Source organism: Neopsephotus bourkii, unplaced genomic scaffold, assembly GCF_033783945.1.
Source record: "Neopsephotus bourkii isolate Nb327-2 ecotype Australia unplaced genomic scaffold, CSIRO-AGI_Nbou_v1 NB_1820, whole genome shotgun sequence".
Lineage (NCBI taxonomy): Eukaryota > Metazoa > Chordata > Aves > Psittaciformes > Psittacidae > Neopsephotus > Neopsephotus bourkii.
Genome location: NW_026902293.1, coordinates 2,138,759 through 2,160,828, shown reverse-complemented (window position 1 = coordinate 2,160,828; position 22,070 = coordinate 2,138,759). Strand labels below are relative to the sequence as shown.

Genomic DNA, 22,070 nt, shown 5'->3' with positions numbered 1-22,070 from the left:
TGGAAAGCTATAACCTCTTTTTTTTTTTTTTCCTTTGACCAAGTGATTTTAAGGTCATTTGGATAAATACTGCAGGAGTCAGTGTTATCTGCGAGCTGCCTGACAAAGACTCCGTGTCAGACAAAATCCAAAGCACATGATCTGTAATGTCTCATCCAAGACCCATTGTGACAGCATATCCCAAATCCCACGCACATCTTTCAGTAGGGAAAGTGATACAGGGAGGCAGAAAAACTTCCATTCTTATGGTGCAATCATCTCTCTTTGGAGAAGTCACACTTAATTATAAAAAGCGCCCAACTTTTGTGGTTCCCAGTCTTGATGGATAGAGAGATGACTTATTGTCCAGAAATGCTGAAATCTGTATTGAATATGGGCTTTTGAAAGAAGAACTCTGCATATGCCAAAGCATTCAGTATCTACAAAAGGGTTTATGCATGTGAATTTAACACAGTGAATGGCTCCTCTTGTTAGAAACTCCAGACATGAACTGTGAGGCTAGAAACAGAGTCCCAGGATGCTTTCTGGTGCTGTGAGAATTTCCTATTCCAGCCCCTTTGGGACACCTTATCACTTATGAAATGGAAAGCAGTGAAGGGGGCATCCAAAATAGCTCACTTTTCTTTTGGCTTCAATATTTTTGAGTTTCAGGGACGGCTGTGTAGCACAATATGAATCCCTTCTTTCAAAATCTGGAGAAGCAGCAGCACTGCAGTATGCACATTGCTGTACTCCTAGGGAGACGCCCTTTTTTGCCTTGAAACTTCCCAGTGTCACTGGATTCATTCCTTCCCCTCCAAAACACAGCATGAATCAGGTAGCTTCGTAAGTACCAAACTATACTGCACTAATAAATTTATTGGGAAAGTAGTTGATTTGGCTCCATCTAGTTCGATGAAAAGCAGTTTATTAAGTGAATTCACTTACCTAAAATTTGCTGAATATGTTCTTGTAATACCACATGTCGAATGTCCTTTTTAAAGCTTGTGCAAGAACATCTGTGGACCTCCTGTGTCAGAAACATCTCATCAAAAGTATTAATCCTTCATTGAGCAGAAAATATTATTTCACTTGGGTTAGTGCAGAATTTAGCAATGTAAAAGTTGGACTGGAAATAAATCACAAGGGAAAACATGCACATAATTCTCTGTAAGTGAATAGCAGCTCTAGACTTGATAAAGGATGCAAAAAACCCCATAAATTTATCCATTAACATTTTAAATTAGCAAATTGCTCTGATTTTAGAAACAGTGTCAGTTTCTTGCTGCTTTACAGAGGCAACAACTGACCTCAGGAGCACGTTCACATATGACCAGCATGCATTTCCAGACCTGTACAAAAATCAAGCAGATCAGTACCCATTTGGGTCAAACTGAGCATGAGGTTTCCCTGACACAAGGAGCAGCTGGCTGTTTGCAAACATCCAGCTTTACAGCAGCCTTTCCAGCAGGCTGATATCCTGCAGCTGCCAACTGGAGGAGTCTTAGAGAGATACTGATGCTCTCTGCCAACTCCTGGCTGGCAATTTTTCTACATCGCAGAAAACCAAAGCACTTTGTGAACTCTTCTTGTCCCACAGCAACTCTAAAATAGCTGAGGTGTTAAAGTATTTATTAACATAATTGATTCTCAGGGCTTTGAACATTAAAATTTAAAGGGCAGAAACCTGATAACTGCTTTTAATGCACAGGTAGGTAAAACCTACCAGTGAGCCTTTTCAGTGCTTTTCTACTCCTCATCCATGTGCGCTTGCAGCACTTGCTTGCAGTGTGATCATATCTGATACTAAAAAGACTGGCACACTGTCAAGAAGACTATTTAAACTGCCCAGCTGGAGATGCTGGGAAACTGTGACTCCTAGGTTTTATCTGCCTGCCACCTCATACAATACAGCAGAGACTAAATAATCTGGGAGGTTCCTGGAGCAAGCGGAAAATAACTTCCTGACACAGCTGGTGAAGGAGCCAACTAGGGAAAGTGCCCCCTGAACCTGTTGTTAGTGAACAGAGAACAACAACTTGTGAGTGATGTGATGGCTGGAGGCTGCCTTGGGCACAGTAATCACAAAATGAGTTTTCAGTTCTCAGAGAAGCAAGGAGGGGGGTCAGCAGAACTGCTACCTTGGACGAAGCTAGTGAAGGGTCTTGAGCACAAGCTGGATGAGGGAGCTGGGGCTGTTTAGGCTGGAGAAAAGGGGTCTCAGGTGAAACCTCGTCACTCACTACAACTACCTGAAAGGAGTTTGTAGCAAAGTGGTGTTTAGGCTTTTCTCCAAAGTAACAAACAATAGAACAAGCGGAAATAGGCTCAAATTGAACCAGAGGAGGTTTAGATTGGATAATAGAAAAAGTTTCCTCACCAAAAGGGTTCTCAAGCACTGACAGGATGCCCAGGGCAGTGGTTGAGTCCCCATCCCAGTAAGCATTTAAAAGACATGTAGATGCAGCACTTGGGAACATGGTTTAGTGGTGGACTTGGCAGTGCTAGGTTAGTGGTTGGACTCAAATCTCACAAGGTCCTTTCCAACCTAAACTATTTGATAATTCTAAGAATCACAGCCCTTGTGTACTCACAGCTTTGAATATGTAAATCTCTTTTTCCAAGCACAGAAAAGACTTGCTTGACCCGTGATAGCAGCTGTGGCTTCAGCATTTGCTCCCTATCTTCTGCTGCTCTCTCAAGACACTCTACATGATCCCATCCAGGCCATGGGTAGGAGTGTGGCTGCAGCTGCACCTTGAGATGCCCAGTATCTAGGTGGGCTGAAAAGCAACATTTTTTCCTATTGCTGCTTTTCTATTTTGTAGCTGGACACATTCCTCAGGCTGAAACGCTGCACCAGCACCAATGTGGGGATCAGAAAGAGGCACCAGCTGGAGGGGCAGGAACAAGGAACCTGGAATGGCAGTTGCTGAAGGGATGCACTGAAAATAAGACCGTCAAGTAACATGGCACAATGAAAATAAGTTTCCTTTTAGTAGACTTTACAGTAATTCTGCAGGGCTAAAGGAGTGAAATGCTTATTCCATAAATCCCCAACAGGGCCAAGTGTGGATAAAGACTTTGTCCATCAGCAGTGCTGGCTCCAAAGTGCAAAAAGTGCAAAGCAGAACATGAAGCACCAGGGACTTTTGATATCAAAGTGGCTGGCATCCACAGACTCTAAATGTCTGAACACAGACACACCCAACAGGCCCTTAGAGATCTACATTTTAAATCTGAGAGTCAAAGTGGTCCTTCCACCCTATATAGATAGGACCAACCCAGGATCTTAAACTGTCATCTTATTTAAGGAACTGCTTTTGTTTACCTGTCAAGTAGAATACTAAACCACAGCATTTCTCAGACCATCAGTAACATCTGTGCAAATCCATCCACCACTAGGAGACCTAGAGGCAAAGAACTGAAGACTGATATTGCAGGATATGGCAAATTCGTAGCACACACCCTGCTTTAGGATCTTTTCTCTATCTTCAATCCATCCTGATCACTTCAACAGTTGTTCACAACTCCAGAACCAAGGACTGCTCAGGGTTCCACATTTTATAGCAAGAAAAATTTTTTAGATTAATGTGACAAAGAAATATTACCAACAGGCTATCTCTGTGCAAACAGATTGCAATCTTTTATCATCAATGAAAAATGCTTAGATTCTTTAGGCTTAGGTGTTTGTAAGCTTGAGATGATTTCTGCTCTTAGTCTAGCCTTGTCTTAGAGCTGTGAATTGCTTTTAATATATTGAGTGTGTCTTTCTAACTTGGACATTATCTTTTTTTCCTCATTATACATCACCTAATTCATATTAAAGTTCTTCTCCCATTCTGACAGACACTAATGCAATTTTGTTGCACGCATATGCAACAAAAATCTGACCCCTGACCCATACAGTTCCTTAACTGTATAGTTTGCAGGTACTTAACATTATCCACCATTCATATTCAACAGCTTTTACTGAAAAGCAGTTAATGTTTTCTCTTCATCCCTTCCAGTAACAGTAAATCTAGAAAAAGGGTTGCTTTCTTAAAAAAGTTTTGCTGATTTGTTACTATTTTAAATTTAGAGATCCATAGCACATGTGAAACGGTGTTTTGCAATGACTGAGAGGGGGTTATTCTTACTTTACAGGGCAATGGACAACATTAATATTCCCTTGCAACATTAATATTCCCTGGCACAAAGGACAGGTTTTGTGCCAGGAAACTGTCACATGAAGTATTAAACAGAACATAAACACGGCATAGTGAAGGTGCTGAAGTACAGGAATTTAAGAGCATCTTTCCAAAAGAAAAGGCTGAATTAGGAAACCTTTAAGAGAAAAAAAACCAAAGTATATTGGAGAACATGTGAATTTAAAATACTGAGTGGTGAGAGATACACATAAAGGACTGTCAGGCAAAGCTGCATGCATTTTTGTTCCACTGAGGATGTTACACACAAACTCTTTGCTAGAAGAGAATGAAATACACAATAGAGAAAAAGCTAAAACAGAAGACGATTATCTGTGGTAATGTCTGCTGTAAAAGGGTAAAAATGTTTTCCAGGTAAAATAAGAGTTTGGCATTGACAGGAAATGTTAGTGACACAGCAGCTTCTAAACATGGCCCATAGCTTGTATCCCTTGATGTGACCCAGAATAAATACGAAAGGAGGCAAAATGTTTTTGAAACTGTTTAAAAATGAAAGCAATGTTAAAGAAAACAGCAGGGATTGAGCAATTTTCATTTTTGTTTCAAGTCTGTGTTCTGCCAAAATCACTTAAATATCAGGAATTATGCAGTACACAGCTGTTTATCAAAGTAAAATAGGTAAGGAGGTAGCCCAAGCGTAGCTGCACTTTTAAAAGAGCAGTAATTCATCAGCAATTAATGTTTGAGTTTAAAAAAAAACAACCTAAGCAACAATAGCAGGTTGTGGAACAGCTCTAGATAAATTTAAATTAGGGCTGGGGCTCCAGACAGAATCTATTCGAACATGGAGGTTGTGACTATGACTAATCCTTTGTGGTATAAAGGACATAGAAGTTAATGCAAATACCACTGTTTACTGAGAAGTGGAAAAACCCTAGATATGGAAAATGATTCTCAAAATTAATTTTAAAAGAATCCTCTTAGGGAAAAATAGATGTGTGCCTAGCTTCATTGACAAAGAAGATTATTAGCTTGGGAAAAAAAAAAAAAGAACCCACAACAAAAGATACCTGTCCAGCTGACAGAAGAGCCATGCCATCCAATTTGTCTGATTTTGTCAGATATTATATAATAAAGAATTGCTCCCATAGACAGCACTGGGAGAAAGCATTTCATACTAAATGGCTCTCATGCCAGTCCTTGTAAGAGATTTGCTAGGGAAGGAACTACTAACAAGAACTAGACCCTCTGCCACATTACTTCAGCATCAGAAAGGCAAGAAACATTTCGTAGCTCTCAGCCCAACTTTAGTGTTATTTTTACCGTTCCTTCAGTGCCACAGCTGTGTACAGGCTAACAACAATGGCAGGCTGCTGCTCAAGGAGCCAACAGCCTGAATTACAGCTAATGTACCTCCATAAAACAAAGGAGACTGCAAAGCTTTTTTGAGAAAGGGCTATCAGAACTTAAGAGATGTTTTCATTAGCTGCCTAATTAGCATTTTATGTACATAGGTAGTTTTGGAGTTTGCTGTTAAAACAGCCTTTTTTATTAAATCACAGGAAATTAGCTGTGTTTTGTGAAAACAAAAAATACATTATGTGAAATGTGTATTTTGGGTTGAAAGGAAAGATAGTGTTGAAAAAAGCAGACCAAAAAAAGATCAGTTGTATAATACATACATGAGCACGGAAGATATTCCAGCCAGACAGAATGGAAATTAGCTTGTGAAAGATTACTAGGCATAAGGCAATTAGGGAGGATAAAGCCATAGACAAAACCTCCAAGATGAACTTTGGACTTCAAGCATGGATGGTGATCAAAGTTAAAACATAGGGCTGAAAGCAGAGTAACTGATAAAGCAAAAAATATTCAAAAAATATTACTGAAATCAGGATTGCACTGTACCTAAGAAAAGAAGTTAAAATAATAATGCAATAGGAAAACGGTGTCCAGGGCAGAACATAGCATCGGTGTGAAGACAAGAGGTTGAGCTTATTGAAAGGGATACTGAAGACAGGCAAGCTGAAAAGGAATTTCAAGTTAGCAGCTCAACTGTCAAAAGGCAGGTAATCATGTGGGATTTGAGGATCATTACACTGAAGGCCTTAAGATTGAAAATCCTCAGAAAGGAATTTTAAGATAGAACTCATTAGGATAGAAACTTAAAGGCTGGAGAGAAACTATTTATTCCAAGTCTGACGCCTTAGTTATTATACACATGCTATCATATGTATAAAACATACTAAGGGTTTATTTTAGTGACCCATTGTATTTAGTCAGTATAATGCAGTACTTCCCTGTTAAGAGTTTTCTTCTATCAAATAGGCTGCAACAAAAATATAAAAAATCTCAAGTAGCATGTTTCTTTTACTTTGCACTATTTTCAATACTTACAGAACTATTTCCTCCAGTTGCCTCAAATTATTTCAACAGAACAGCCTGCGATAGTGTACTATTTTTCTGAACTTTTTTTCACAGTAAGATTACTTTTTTTCAAAGCCCCTCTGAAGATATGACTATAAAGGTGCAAATACTTTCAGCATGAGTTAGGGGCTGCCTCCAAGGGTACTGGAACAGAACATCGTATACTCTACGTTCATCCTGTCTGTTCTGCAGAAGTTTTAGGGAAACCTTCCCTATACACATGGCCTTGGTAACAAGAGTGTGAAAGTTTTATTACGAGACCACTCGGAACTGCAGCACATGCAACTCCCTGCCTTTCAAAGCTTCAGCTATTAAACCTGAAGAAGTTTTTGGGACACTAGAGCTAGATGACTTCTAGCACCTTCAAGAGCACAGACTAATCCCAGTTGTGGCAAAACAAAACTTCAAGCCAAACATACCAAGTACAAACATGCACTGGGAAGTAATGGGAAAGATGAGATGGTAAAAATGTACAGATGGGAGTCTGAACATTCACCTGAGCCTGACAGAGAGCCTGCAGCTGCTGCTTAGTGCTCAGCTGCTATCAAATGACCACAGTGAAAAATACTTTTTCAGGACCATATCCCAAAGCTTCTCAGGCTACACAGAAACCTCCTGTTTTCCAGCAGTGCTTGAAACTGCCCTCCTCTTCTGTTTATAGAGACAGCACCAATCTTCCCTTTCTCCTGCATGATTTCTGTGATCTCTGTGGGAAGAGACTAAAAAAAAGCTCAAAAGAGAGCCAGTAGTAGGTGGAGTGAGTCTGTTTTCATGCAGTCTGTTGTACAACAGCACCATCCAGCTGTCAAAAAAATAAAACAATGCCACTACGCAGATTTGGTTCTTGTACCATAAGCAAAATGACGAATTACACCTATTAAAAGCCACAGGTCTTTTCCCAGCTTCTGAATTAATTATATTGGTCCACTGTGTTATGTTTTCTGGCCTAGTACACAAGAATGTGCTTCAGCAAAACAGAACTCAGCCTAGTTTTTCTGCCCAGTAAGACTGGCAGGCTACAGCTTACCTCAGTGTTTCAGTGAAGTGCGGAATTCAAACTCTCCAGTATGAGGAAAAAAAACTGTATCTTTGGCTCACAATCAAAGACAGTTAACCACACTAGAAAAATTAATGGAAAGAAAAGTCAACAATTTCATACATAAGAGCCTATGTGTTAGCTATCATAACTTACCACTCTTGAGCCTTAACAGTGAAAGCAAGAACATCAATGTTCAGTGAGGGGGAAAAATGATGAAAACTTAGATTTAAGTAATGAATTACTCAAGAATCATTATGACCTGAGGAAGAAAACTTCTTGCTTTCCAAGATTTTTCATAAAGTTGTCTTATTTAACAATAACTATAAGGCATATGCAACAGAAATAAATGAGTAAGGGGCATTCTCTGCAATGGTTAACAGATTGCCCAAACTAAATCTACAAGGTCACTGCTGAAATTGCCCCCAGTTCTTCATTAAAACCAATTCTGTCATAACACCCACAGGGAGCTTACCATGTGTGACCAGTGATGATCAGGAAGTCTAATATTAGAATACTGATCTTGCATTACATGTGCCTTAGCCTGTCCTGTGATCCCACATACTTGCATTGATACTTTAAAGCAGGGAACACATCTCCTTTTCTGACTTTCCAAAGTCCAGTCCTGTCACAGTTTTTTAGAAACACTTTACGAAGTAATATAGTGTGCCTATTATAATCTAAAGATAAGTCTGTCATCCTTTAAAACACAACAAAACCAGTGGAAACTTTCCAAGTAAACACTGACAGGAAAATTTTGTAAATGCAACTATGAGAAAGGGCACTTCGACACTCAAAGAAAACCTGAAAGGAAAACCTAGGATAAATAAGATTAAGGAACTTGAGCTTATGCAAGGAGCAATCAGCATAACCACATCAAGAGGAGATGCTGTTTTTCTTGCACAGAACGAAAATGTACAGTATATTTTAATGTAAGCCCAGAACATAACAGCACAGCAACAGGCAAACAGCAGCACTAGAATAGTAGGTAAAGCCGCAGAAGCAAAGAACATGCCCAAAGATACAGCAGAGGTGCCAAATAACAAACTTGTGCCAAGTAGGAGAGAAGGTGCCCTTAGACAGCAATGCAGCAAAACCAGAAGAGTCCAGAGAGACACAACCCTAAGGAAGAAGGGACAGCCAGCTCCGCAAAAACTACAGATGAACAAGATCATCAAGCAGAGGCATGGAAAATGAGGAAGTATTATGGCTAAGTTTGACTAATGAAAGCAAAGAGCTCTCTCTAAGACAGGTTGAACAGAGAACACAAGACCTTCAAAAGGAGCTGTATTAGAAGTCACTGCAGGACTACATCATTAGATCAGAGACAAAACAAAACTACTACTTAAAATAAAAGCTGGAATGAGAACAGACCAAAATTCTCAAATTGGCAAAAAAGAACTGGCCCCAAATGGACAAAAAAGGAAAAAACGGTATGTAGGAGAGTATTGGAAGAAGGTGACAAGGAGGTGGTGGGCAATAAAGAGTCTTTGAATTTATAATGAAAGTTTGCTCTCCATTACACACACAAAAATATCAGCAAAATTTAATTTTAGGTGCAGAGAAAGTAATTTAAAATAAAGAATCTGACGATCTTGATTGAAAAAAGTCTATTTCCCTTGCCAGGAACTGACCAGGGAACTTGTGACATGGCTTGGAGACTGCACAGCTATGCTCTGAGAACTCAAAAAGCATAGAGTTACACACTCCTTCCAGTAACAGAAAGGGCTTTATCAATCCATTTCAAAACTCAGATGCATAAGGGCAACAACAGACAGAAAGAAGAGGAGCAAAAGCAGATCTCCAATTGTTACTAGTCAGGTCAAATAACAAGGGGGAAGGTGGAAACAGTATAAAAATCCCATTAGCACAGAAACAGGCCTCCAGTGGAAAGAAACAAGACAAGCCAGACATAAGGAGAAACAGGAAGCCATGAAGTCTTTCCAAAACAGTCTAAATAGAGAGACAGCACTTTTACACCATCCTCCATGAGGTCAGCCAGAGTTCTGCCAATTTGATTGCAGTGAGTCCTAAAGGATTTCACATAGAACTTGAGCTCATGACAGCCTTTTTTGTGTTTTACCACAGGGTACAAGCTTTTAAGCCAAGACACCAGAAGGTACTAGAGGTAACAAAACAGTGTTTCCGCTAGACAGCAACTCATTTACACTTAGCAGTTGTTCAGTTTAGCTAAGGAATCAGTCTCACTTAAGATTAAAGTACCTGTTCAAACTGAGCTTTGATAGTCTTGTATGAGTAAGCATTTCCAAATCTAGGGCTTCAGCTGTCCAGAGAGTCTTAGAGAGATGTACTATAGTTAAACCTGCCATGTCACTCAGTGTATGTTTACACCTCTGCAAGTACCTCCCACGTGCCCACCAGTGAAGTATCTATTTACTATCCAGAGATGATACTATTCAGTTCAGACCCAAGGAGTTCAGTTCTATTTTCAACAATCTCTCTAACCTTGTAACAAGCAAATCTGATTTACTGCAACCTTCTGCTCTCACTGATGACTGCAGTGGCAGACTTAATGACAAGCTTGTTGGATTTGGGATTTTAGTTCATGAATGGTCTTATTAAACTGGGAACACAGAATACAACTTGTGAAAATAGAGGTAAGATCACACACAGTAAATACACACTACTAGGAGGAACAGCTGGATACCAGAAACACGTTGCACATACCAGTCTCTTAACCTGCTCCATCATTAGAACTACACAGCAACACTCACCAGCTCTCTCCTTTCAAACAGATTTTCTGTGAGCCCCATTAATTTTATATTTAGTATTTCAGAGCAAGTTAGTTTCTACTTCCAAAGTACCTAGACGTAATTTGTGTCAATACTGTGTCTTCCAGTGGGAGGCCAAGTTCCCAAGACAGGGAGTATGAATAAAACCAAGAAGTTTTATCCTAGAAAGCTCACACATTTCCAAATTTAGGAGCTTATTTTAATCCAAGATATGGCAACTGCAAAGTCCAGTTCATGAAAGGTACACTTGCTGATGATAAGTCTTCATATGTATGGTGAAAAGAGTCAAGCAACCCAAGTTTCTAGTCAGTAGGGCTTCCCCGTTGATTCCAATATTTTCTTTCTCTCTTCTGCTGAAGGCATCTCTGGTTTCACTCCATTTCTTTTCCTTTGCATCATAACGGCATGCTGAAAACAGAAAATGACCATGAGAACACCGATTTCTCAGAAGTCTCTGCCTTGGAGCTCTGAATAAGATCCTTTAATAGAAGTACTCTTTATATATCAAGAGTCTGATACTCTAAGTCTGATTAGCTGATAACTAAATGTGCTAGTATTTAATTGAAGAAATCCAATAGTTTACCTTGCTGCTTCAGAAAATAGTGTAATGGGAATACTGTAACTTTACTATGTCAGACTAACATCTGTAAATACTTTTTTTGTAGTTTGTGCAAGGCTAAACTAGTCAACTCTTTACTACTATGGCATACGAAAACAGAGAACAGTTTAACTGCACATAGTTCCTCATGATGCTTCTCTTCCACAAGAGCGAAGGAAATAAGGACACCACCAAATAAGAATGAACTCTGCCTAAGCTTTATCTTAGGTTCAAGTAAACATGACCCAAAACAATGGAAAAATGAGAACTTCAGATTATTTTCCATTACATCCATTTAAAACAAAATTTATTACTAGAAATATCTGACACAAATTCAGAGGGAAACATTATCAGGTACTGCAAAAACACTTACTCATAATGCAAGAGGGTAAATTTAAGAGAACCAAGTACTTCGTTGTGCATCTGCTTAACTCTTTCAGCAATACGTACTGAGACTACCTAGGCGTGCAAGGTACCATAAAAACAGCAGCAGTCAGCACTTAGTCTGCAGAGTTTAGAAAGCAGTGTGTCAGAAGTAATGTACTTTAAAGCAAGGCAAAGAGTAAAATTCAGAAAATCTACTGTGCTTACCCAGAATTTTCTGCAGTTTCTGTACTTCAAAAAATAAGCAGTACACTTATCCTTATTATAGTTGTTGTCATCCATACATTTATTAGAGGCATCTGTTTCCTTTATTAGGGAAAACATAGTTCAGGGCTGATGGAAGTTAATGTACTCTAAGTCTAACAATTCTAACAAGTCCCAGAACAAAGACAGGAGGCAGCTTCTCAGATGAAATGCTATCAAAGAGAGCAGAGGAACATCTATCACAAAGAATAATCAGTAAGTCCAAGCAATGACTTCATTTGAAGATAACAGACATTAGTGCTCTTTAAATAGTAAGGATAGAGTCCATAGAATAGTTGTTTACAAAGATGCTTGGTATAAACCACAAAACACTTTTAAAAATCAACCAAGCTTGTCTAACCAGGATTTCAGGCTCTGGTTTTAAGGACAGAAAATTGAAAAGATTGTTATCAGCTGTATTATTCCTATTTATGAGGAATTACTTGTTATTTCACACTTACTATAATGTATGATTTTCCCAACTTCAGACTCTTTAAGAAACTTCTAATGCAAAATGCCAATGTGAGAGTGCTACCCATAAAAAAAAAATCCTCTAGAAATTGTATTATTTAACTTTAAAACACACAAACAGAAATCCCAATTTGATCATCTTACCACTATACATGGATTTACATCATGGTCTCTAAGTTGTGCATGCTTGGACATTCTGGACAGACACTTGTACTTGGCTAGAAACAGAAAAGAAACAGGTTAAGTATCCACTTTCAGTAGTAAATCAGGATTAAGTCTGGGCTTCAGCATGTAATAAAGGCCCTCCAATAACATACAGTTTGGCCGTCTTAAAAAAAGATAACAACAAACCACCCCCACCACACTTCTTTTGCAAAATGTTACTTCAAAAGCACTAGCAGCAAGACAACTCAAGCAAGTTTAGCCTGTCACCAAGAGTGCTTATTCCCCAACAAATTCCTGCAGAGAATAGAGCCATGGCAGGTGACTCTTACACCAGCCTCTCGTATCATTGAGTAAGTGACCTTGTTTAGTAGAAACAACTCCACAGAAGCTGTTCACAGCCAACACACTGGAGACACTTCAACAGTGTGTGGGAGCAACGTACAAGTAAACTTGTCCAGATTTGTGGCTACTCCTTTGCTAGATCACATCTGTATCTCCACTGAGCTCTCCCAGGTGTAACAAGTGCCCAACCACCTCCTGCGCTGCTGTGCCAGATCTTACTAAACAGAAAAAGAAATGGTTTCACTGCAAGGAGGGACCAGACCCACTTCTACTGTGTATGACAGCTTGAATCATATTTTTCACCAGTTTAGTAGTTTAATACTGACTCTAGGAACTGTAAGCTTGAGACAGAGTTCAGTGCCAAGAACCTAAACTGATCCAAGATGATGACATCAATATGAACAGCAGACCCTCATTCCCTTTACAACCTCCCATACATTGCCTCAGGCACACATATGGCCGTGCAGGTATTTGCTCTAAACAAACATGAAATCTAACAAAAAACAATGTTGACCAGATGACTGTCTTTGCAGCAAATTAAAGTACAGCTGATCAGGGAAACTGCTGAAGAACATCCTTGCTTGATCTTATTGGGGCTTTCCTAAAAACATTGCTGCTAATTCTAACTTAAACCTGTTTCTGTTCACATAAGAGACTGGTAACTGCAAATCTAAAGTAAAAAGCCAGTTTTGCTTGATACTAGCAAACAAAAAAAGACCAAAACAAAAAAAAAAAACCCACCAAAACAAAAACAAACAAAAAAAAGACACTGCTCACTGGGAAGTTTCATTGACCTTATGTATCATCTTCTTGTGATCTGAGTGATGCAACATCTTCTTTGAAAAGAATGAAATTTTTATTTCATTCCAATTTGTAGGAGAGGTATATCGTGGTATAACACATAAGTCATCTGTATTAATTGATTAGTAGCTACAGGGATGGTGTCACATCCGAAGATTTTGGTGAAATTGAATACAGAAAAGTTGGTAGCACTTGTTTCTTCAATACAGCTATCAACTGTTACATTCTCACACACCGTTCTTATGCAAGAACATCCCTTTTCAATATAATATACTTGGGAGCTTGCATGAATGACAGGGATCATTTTGAAAATGCAAGTGCTGGCTTCAGTATAGAGACAGAGATCTTCATTTTCAGTTATAGCATTTTTACAGATGAACCCTAACTGTTCTCTCGGAGTACAAACCTCTATGCTTATAGTTTGTCAATTCTGGGTCTTAAATTTTGCCCATATGTAGCATCCCATCGGTCTGACTACAATGCCTTGGTGTATGGTCTCTAGAGACAAATACAGGAAATACGTTTAATACTTTGGCATGTTCAATTGTCAATACAAAAGCAGTAATTTCCCTACGAAATGGATTATATGTGAAATTTACTATTTCCCACCATGCTCGATGTTTTCTCAAAATCAGTACTATTTCTAACAATAATTGTTCATACTTCTTGTGGCAAAAGTCCTGTTTCTCCTATCCCTAATAACAGCCACTGCAACAGATTGTAACGAAAGTTGTGACTGAATTCAGTCTAAAGCTAGAGACAGATTTCCTTGCAAACTCCCTATAAAATTAATAATGTGATATCGGTCCTGAGAGGTGTGTTCTGATAACACTGCTGTAAGATCACTTGCCAACTGCTGCGTTTGGGCAATGGTCAGGTGAGACGATCCGAGTGAAATTTCTGGATTTCCTAGCTCTGAGGTGACTGTGCTTAATGTATTTACTAAGACTTCTTGATCAACAGAGTTTAGGATTCCCATTCCTGATCCGAACCATCCCATCAAGTCCATTCTGTGTCTAGTACAGGGTATTCTAGACTGAATCCAGGCTCCCTATCCTACAAGGCTTTGGTTAATAAAAGATTTACATTCCAATTTTATGGTTGAGATATCAGCCTGATATAAGTCTTCCCCTTGATATTGTACAGTATACAGTCATACATAAAGCATTTCAAAAGGGCTCAGTTTCTCTTTCAATACCGGTCTAACCCTTATCCGCAACAAGGCTAGAGGTAATGTTTGACTGCAGTTTAAATTAGCTAACTAATTGTAACTGCCTATCAACTCATACTATCTGACTGATTTGCTGTACAACTTCACACAAAACCAAGTACCTCTATCTGAAACTACAGTCACTGGTACTCCAAATCTGGGGGTTATTTCATTAAGGAGCACCTTGGTCCATTCTCCAGCCTTGTAGCTCCAGGTTGGAAAGGCTTCCGGCCAGCCAGAGAAGGTATCTGTTAGTACTAAAAGGTACCTGTACCTCTCTTTTCTGGGTAGCTCAGAGAAATCAATATGCCACTGTTTTCCAGGGACACTGCCATTCCCAACTTCCTAAATTGGGTTTATTAGTAGTCTGGAGATTATTACAGAGTTTGCATTGTTTTGTTATCTGTGTTACTGTGGTGTACAGGTTACATGCCACTATTCGTCTCTTTATTATATAGGGCAGCTGCTCCCCAGTGTGTCTTACTATGTTCTTCTTGAACTACCTTCCATAATATTTGTTCTGGCACTACTATTTGTTCTTCGGGAAGAACATAAATTTTATTTGTAAGTTGTGCCTTTAAAGCCTAAGCTAGTTTTAAATCTTTTGAATAAGAAATTTCAGAAGTAACACTTCCTATCTTTCCACTTAGTATTATGGCCAGTAGGTTTACTACTTCTTCTGCCGCTCTTTGCCTCTAGATCCACCAGTCGGTTCCCTTTATCCTGATTCGTGTTACCCCTTGGTGTCATCTGCAGTGCATCACTGCCACTCGATTCGGTAACTTTATAGCTTCAAGGAGCCTCAGTATTTCCACAGAGTACTTGATTTTCCTGCGAGACATCAAAAGCCCATGCTCTTTCCACACAGCCCCATGGACATGCACTATTCCAGACATCTATTTTGAGTCTGTCCAAATATTAATGACTCTTCTGTTGGCTAATTCTAGTGCTTTTTTTAGAGCAATCCGTTTGGCTTTTTGCACCGATGTTTCTGCTGGGAGGGCTCAGGCTTCAATGGCTGAGTAGTGGTTACAGCATATCCTGCTTTCCGAATTCCATTTTTAATAAAGCTGCTTCCATTAGTGAACCAGGTTTCCATTTCCAGCAAGTGTTCTTCTTTTAAATCAGGCCAGCTTGATTAAGTGGCTTCAATGCTTTCTAGGTAGCCATAAGTTACTGGCTCCCTGATTGCTGTGGCACTGCTGAGAAAAGAAGCTGGGTTGACAATATTAGTAGTGACCATGTCTACATCATCTTGTTCTACCAATATTGCTTCGTACTTCAGGAACCAAGAGGGAGACAGCCAGTGCCGCCCTTTCTGATCCAGTACTGCAGATTATGTATGTGGTATCAGGCCAGTCATCTTTTTTTCCCCATAGTGAATTTTCAAGCTTCCTAGATGTTTTAGAACAGTTGCCACTTCCCACGAGCATCCAGGCCATCCTTTGCTTACTTCATCTAGCTGCTTTGAGAAGTAAGCTACAGCTGTTTTATAGGGTTCTGTATTGAGCTAGGACCTATGGCTATGCCTTGTCTCTCATGTGAAAATAACCAAAATGGTTGGTGACACCTAGGAGTCTGAGGGCTGGGGCCCTCATGAATTCCTTCAATTCATTAAATGCTCATTTTGCTTCCCCAATTCACTGTAATTCCCTCATTTCTGTTTGCAGCAACTGGTATAGGGATTTTACTAACATACCATAATTGTAGACCCAGAGTCGACACCAACCTGTCATCCTGAGAAACATCCAAAGTTCCTTAGATGTCCTGGGCTGAGGAGTTTGGCAATTTGTTTCATTGCATTTTTGTCCTAATTTCTGCTGCCCCCCTGAGACCTCATAGCCCAGGTAGATGACTTCTTGATTCGTTATTTGTGCCTCTTTCTGAGATATCTTATATCAAGTTCAAGAAAAATTTAACAAGCTTATTGTCCCATTCCCTACAGCTGTTTAAGGTTTTGGTGGCTATCAACAGCTCATCTACATATTGGAGCAAAACTCCTTCACCAGTGGGTGCCATCCAGTCCTCAAGGTCATTTGCCAGTTGGTTTCCAGATAATGTTGGGCTATTTTTGAAGCCTTGGGGTAACACGGTCCACATGAGTTGGGATTTCCAACCTGACTCAAGATTTTCCCATTCAAAAGCAAATAATTTTTGGCTCTCTGGATCCAAGGGCAGGCAGATGAAGGCATCTTTTAAGTCTAAAACAGTAAACCAAACAAGATTCTCTTAGTTAACAAAATATATGGGTTGGCCACTATGGGATGAAGGTCTTCTACTATTTTATTAACAGCTCTTAGGCCTTGTAGTAATGGATAATGGATAGCTTTTCCCATCCAGTTTCCAGATTGGCAAAACGAGGGTGTTATATTTGGATTCACATTCTACTACAAGGCCAAATTTGACAAAAAAAAAAAATCTATCAAAGGTTTAATTCCTTTCCTAGCTTCTAGTTTGAGGGGGGATTGTTTGATTCTCACCAGTTGGGTCCCAGACTTCAGTCTTACCTGGATCAATTTGGCATGCATTGCCTTAACTGGTGTTCCACCAGCCCACACTCCTGGACAGACTTGATCCAAGAGATCTAAGGGGACCTGCTTTGTTACCTGTGGCTGGATTAGAGCTAAACTTAATACTTCCATTAATTGGTCATCTTTAGCTTTCATTTGTGTTTCATCATTTTTAAACTTGATCTCCGCTTCCAACTTTTTTTAAACTGATCTTTCCTAATAAAGATTTTGGGGTGTTCGGCATATATAAAAATATGTGCGTTCCTACCATTTTATATCAGAGAGGTTGCATGCATGGTACCTTCTGTCGCTGGCCTTTCACCCTGATCACATTTAAAGATTCACTATCAATCAAAGCTAACTGTTGATTTAATGCAGAAAACGTAGCTCTGGCATGTACTACAAATTCTACATTTGTGTTTTCTTTCCCCAGCTTCATTACAACCAGGGTATTGTCTGGGGTTTGATCCTCCAGTTCCCCCTATTCTAATTCAGCAAGGTATGGGAGGTCCCCCTCCTCCCTTCTCAATTTGGGACACTGCCTTTTCCAGGGCCTTTCCTGTTTACAAAAAACACACTGATTAGCCCTTACCCTATTACTCCTGTTAGGAACTGAAAAGGATTCTATGTACCTCAAGTTTTTCCATCTCCCTGATAATTTATTTCCCAGGACTGCAATGGCTGCATAGGTGATTGTTCAACCTGACTTCTTCCTGTCATTATTGTCTCAGTTGCAGTGCATCTAACCTTAAATCACTATCATCCCTATCCAGGTCTAGGGATTTAGTGTAGATTGTAAATTTCTTTGCCATGCGGGATCTTCCCTATAACTCCTTGCTATCGCTTTCCAACTTCCTAAGTCTCCCGTAGAGAAATTAACCTTCAGCCTCATGGGCCCCTCAGCTTCCCTAAGGGGAGCTTGCATCACGCCTTCATCTTTCAATATGGGCAGAGCCAATCAAGCTCACAACTTGGCCTGAGTTCTCCTGCTTAGCTGTGAAAAGGATGGTGACAGGGAGTTTTGTTGCCTTCCCCTCTCCTTTCACCTCCCATCCTCTGGGGAAGGGGAAGGAGTTAATACTTTTTCTGCAGTTTCCCTGGGACTAAGAAAACCTTCTAGCATTTCCTCAGGCCCCTCCTCCTTGTATTTCACGCACCTCTGTCCTTCTATAGGATGTATGATGAGCAGCACCACTTCAACATCTCCTTGCTTTTTATTCCCTTTTTCTAGTGTTAACACAAACAGAATTTGGTGCAATGTTTATTGGGTGCAATGTTTATCCCACAGTCTTTCTGCCACTCTGGATGGTCTCAGAGTGTGAAAAACATATCTGCATACATGACTTCATGCCACCTTCCTTCCCTTCATAAGAAAAGCATTAACTGTAACATCATACCACAGTTTAAGGATCCATTTTCTGGCCCTTTTTCTCCCCCTTCCAATTTATGCAATGGCCACCACTGGTTACAATATTTTATCAAGGTCTTTTTGCTCGTGCTTCCTCCTAGGGGATGCCCCATTTCCTTCCCGTGTGTTAAGATACATCCCAGGGGACTTTTAGTAGTAAATGCTGACTTTCCTGGTTTCCCATTTGCACTTGCTTTGTGATAATATCACGTCCCAGTCGTGCTTGTGTTACTTGTGCACTCACTCCATGTTACTTTTGCTTTGTTCACCTCCGTTTCCCTTATGGGAGAACAGAACCGTAGATGGGAACGCCACACTCACTTTGTACCTAACTGTATGTCTCTCACATACATTCACTCATTCCGTACCATGCAGTTGTAGTTGAATAAATAGTTCTTGTTTCAGCAAATGCTGAACTATTTCTAATTGGATTTCATAACCAGGTTGCCCTTCCCTTGTATCAAATTTCCCAAAAAATGCACACTGATTACAGATAACACACAAAAATGGGTGAACACTAAACACAAAGTGATAATCCTACCAATTCTACACAACATCCTCTATGGATTCTTCAACATACATTTAGTCATGTCTTAAAGGCAGACTAGACAGAGTAGCACTTACTATGAGACAGACATTATTCAACAGATACAGGGTACCAAATTCAAAGGCTTAAAATATATACATACATAATAAATTAGGAAGCTGATAACAGTAGCTAGGACTGCACAAATTCCAGCCTCTATCTACATACATGTCAAATGAGGACTATAGCCTGGAATCTGGGCAGGACTTTAACCTGCAATCCACACAAACAACAATGGGGACTCTAACCCCAAACACCTGTGTACCGCTAGCAGATCAGTGCTGCAACACCCAGCATATGACTTATGGGTAGCCCTAAACCACAAACTAAGAATTTCCTTCAAAGTAAGGTAGTGCTTTGAAGTTGTGTACCTGTCTCAGGGTCCTCTCCGTTCCTGTGATGATCCAACGGAAACCAGAAAGTCTCTCCAGAGAATTCTTCAAGGGCACCCTGAGGGTCCCTGGCCCCAGAAGGTCTCACAGCCGAACGGACAGTCTCCTGCCTGGATTGCCAACTTGATTCAAAGAAATCACTCCACAGTACACACTGTAAAGTAAAGCACAAGCCTTTATTGGCACCAGGAACACATGGGGGTTCAAACCTCCGTACACATGTCCAAAGAACAGTCAATCTCAGGGGTTCTTTTAAACCTGCTTTTCATCTTGATGTAATTTTACCTAAAGGATACATTCATACAATTCTGTAAGTTACATACCTTGTGGTTTTCTTATCCTGTTGTGCACTTGGGTTAGGGCTACAACTATAGTCTACGGGCTAGTATTAATCAGGATTCTTACAGCTGTTTACCTTTGAGCTTAGTATTATTAACCGCTAATACCTGTGAGCTACATGCTCGGTTCTTCATTCAAACTGTTATCATATTTTGCCATTAGGGATGTCCCTGTTTATAAGCAACTTACGAAAACTGATGCAAGGCTGCCTACGTACTAGAGTTCTAGCTTATTGTATATCATGCCCTATCAGGAGGGCAGGTAATTACTTGCAGGTTTCTGTTAATTGTGTGCGGTCATACTCTTCCAAAATAGCAAAGTTATGTCAGCTAAGGCCTAATGGCTTGGTCTCAAGATGAAGGTTCTTCTTTCAGTAATAGTAAGGTATTCCAGGTGACTAACCCTTAGATTTTGCACCTTGTGCAAGTATGCTTTCCTGGTGCTTGAAGTATTGGATTTTTTTTTAAATTCTACATGCTCATTTTCTACAAATAGGCCTTTTAAAGAACTGCATCAGGAAACCCATCCACCTCCTTTTGACAGCTATCCAAAGTTTAATCTAATTTTACAAATCAAGCAAACGTTTGTGTTTTTTGTGGGTGCAAGAGGATTTCTGACGTGGCACTTCCAACTCAAATGGAAGCACACACATGTATAACACAGTAGCATCATCTCAGACTTAAAGGGCGAGAACAATTAGTAGAAAACAAAGGCAGCATATCACAGTGGTTTATCTAAGTCAGTAGGACACACACAATGTTTGTAGAGACTGGTTTGCGTATGTGTTGTAACTCTAGTATTAGAGGTGCAAGTACCACCTAAGCAGACGTGCCTCAAGGTGTGCGGTACTAGACTGACTTCAGTCTTACTCTCTGAAAGGCTATTTGTGAGTCATAAGATGTATCATCATCAGTGTTCATTATAGAAGCTGCAATTAACATTTTCAATTTGATTACACTACCAGTCTGCAACCATGCCCAGTTTAAGGCACAATGCACACAATAGATTAAATAGCTACTTAGTGAACAGGCAGTTCAGGTTCTCATGAAGCTGCTTAGTTTGAAGTAGGCAGAAGCTTACACATACTTAGTGCTACCAAAGAAGTCTGACCACTCCTGTGCGTGTTCCTCCCTCCTCCGCCCAGAAGTACTTCAGGGTTTGAAACATTACCAGCTAGAAGGGCAGGCAGGTCACGCTGAAACGCTGCAGTGTGATTGAATGAGCAGTTGGGCAGGAAGCAAGCCTTCCCCTCCAGTCCTTACCCATGCACAGGCTTCCCTTCCTGCTTGCAGACTGCAGGTCTGAACCCAACCACAACCAAAGGCTTGTCTGTGCCACAGTTCTTAATTATGCTTTAACACATTAACAGTTGTAAACTGTACCACAGAGAAATGAATTTGTTGCTAGCACTCTTTAGCCCTAGGGCTTTTTTAGTTCATAAACCATCAGGATATTTTTCTGTAGGCTCCCTCCCATTGAGAAGCGTTTTGAGTTTTTCTAAACGCATATATACATATAAAATTGCTAATTATGCCGCAATACAGCCCAACTCGTTAAACCTTAAACCCCGGACCGAAGACCGTATAAAAACCTTACCGTTTTTATCGCTGTTACAGCGGACGAGCCGGGAGCGGGAAGCCGGTGGCTCCGGGCGCTCGGCACCGCTAAGCCCGCAGATCAGTCTCCAGACGACGGCTGGGGAGAGGGGCAAATCAGGTGTGGGCACGCCGCCACGGCGCCCACCACCCAGCCCCTGCCTCGCCGACTGGGGGTGTCTAGAGGAGCCCGGTGGTCCGTCCCCTCACACCCCGGCCCGGCGCCCCTCCGCCCGTCTCGCGCGGGGATCGACCGTTGCCCCAACGGCCACCGGTGCCTCAACAGCCGAAGCGCGCGCGCAGCCTCCTCTCAGCACCACTTGCCGCCAGAAAGCGGTGCCCGGGCCCCGCCGCCGGGCCCAAGCGAGAAGGCGAGCGAGCCTTCCCCCTCTCCTGACAGGGAAGGTGAAGCGGCGACCAGCGGCAGGCACGGTAAGAAGGCGGACGGGAGGGCAGCGCGGGTCGGCTGTGGCGGCACTCACCTCAGTCCCCGGCCGTGTCCGCAGGAGCCCAGGGCGGGAGGGGGGCACCCCGTCTCCAATTCGAAAGACGTCAGCGACTCGGGCAGCCCGCTTAAGTACGGGCGCAGCCTACCCCGCTCCCGGCCTCGCTGCTCCCCCCGGCCTAGCGCCGCCACCGCCCACGCCCCGGCGGCTCTGAGTGGCAGCGCCTGTCCGCCAATA

At 41.0% G+C, this 22,070-nt stretch overlaps 2 protein-coding genes across 2 annotated transcripts in view; one reads left to right on the top strand and one right to left on the bottom strand.

Moving 5' to 3' along the window:
• Positions 1–5,642: 5,642 nt before the first annotated feature.
• CHCHD7 (coiled-coil-helix-coiled-coil-helix domain containing 7) lies at positions 5,643–22,011 on the bottom strand. Its single transcript, XM_061343048.1, has 6 exons — positions 21,870–22,011; positions 19,433–19,607; positions 16,281–16,758; positions 12,184–12,252; positions 11,533–11,631; positions 5,643–10,751 (listed from the first exon to the last, which is right to left on the bottom strand). The coding sequence occupies exons 4-6, from the start codon at positions 12,232–12,234 to the stop codon at positions 10,650–10,652; spliced, it is 252 nt and encodes an 83-aa protein (XP_061199032.1). The 5' UTR covers positions 12,235–12,252; positions 16,281–16,758; positions 19,433–19,607; positions 21,870–22,011; the 3' UTR covers positions 5,643–10,649.
• PLAG1 (PLAG1 zinc finger) overlaps positions 21,566–22,070 on the top strand; it is a 53,072-nt gene continuing 52,567 nt past the window's right edge. The window contains exon 1 of the mRNA XM_061343042.1: positions 21,566–21,819. The gene's annotated coding sequence lies outside the window, so the exon portion shown is untranslated. The remainder of the gene's footprint in view (positions 21,820–22,070) is intronic.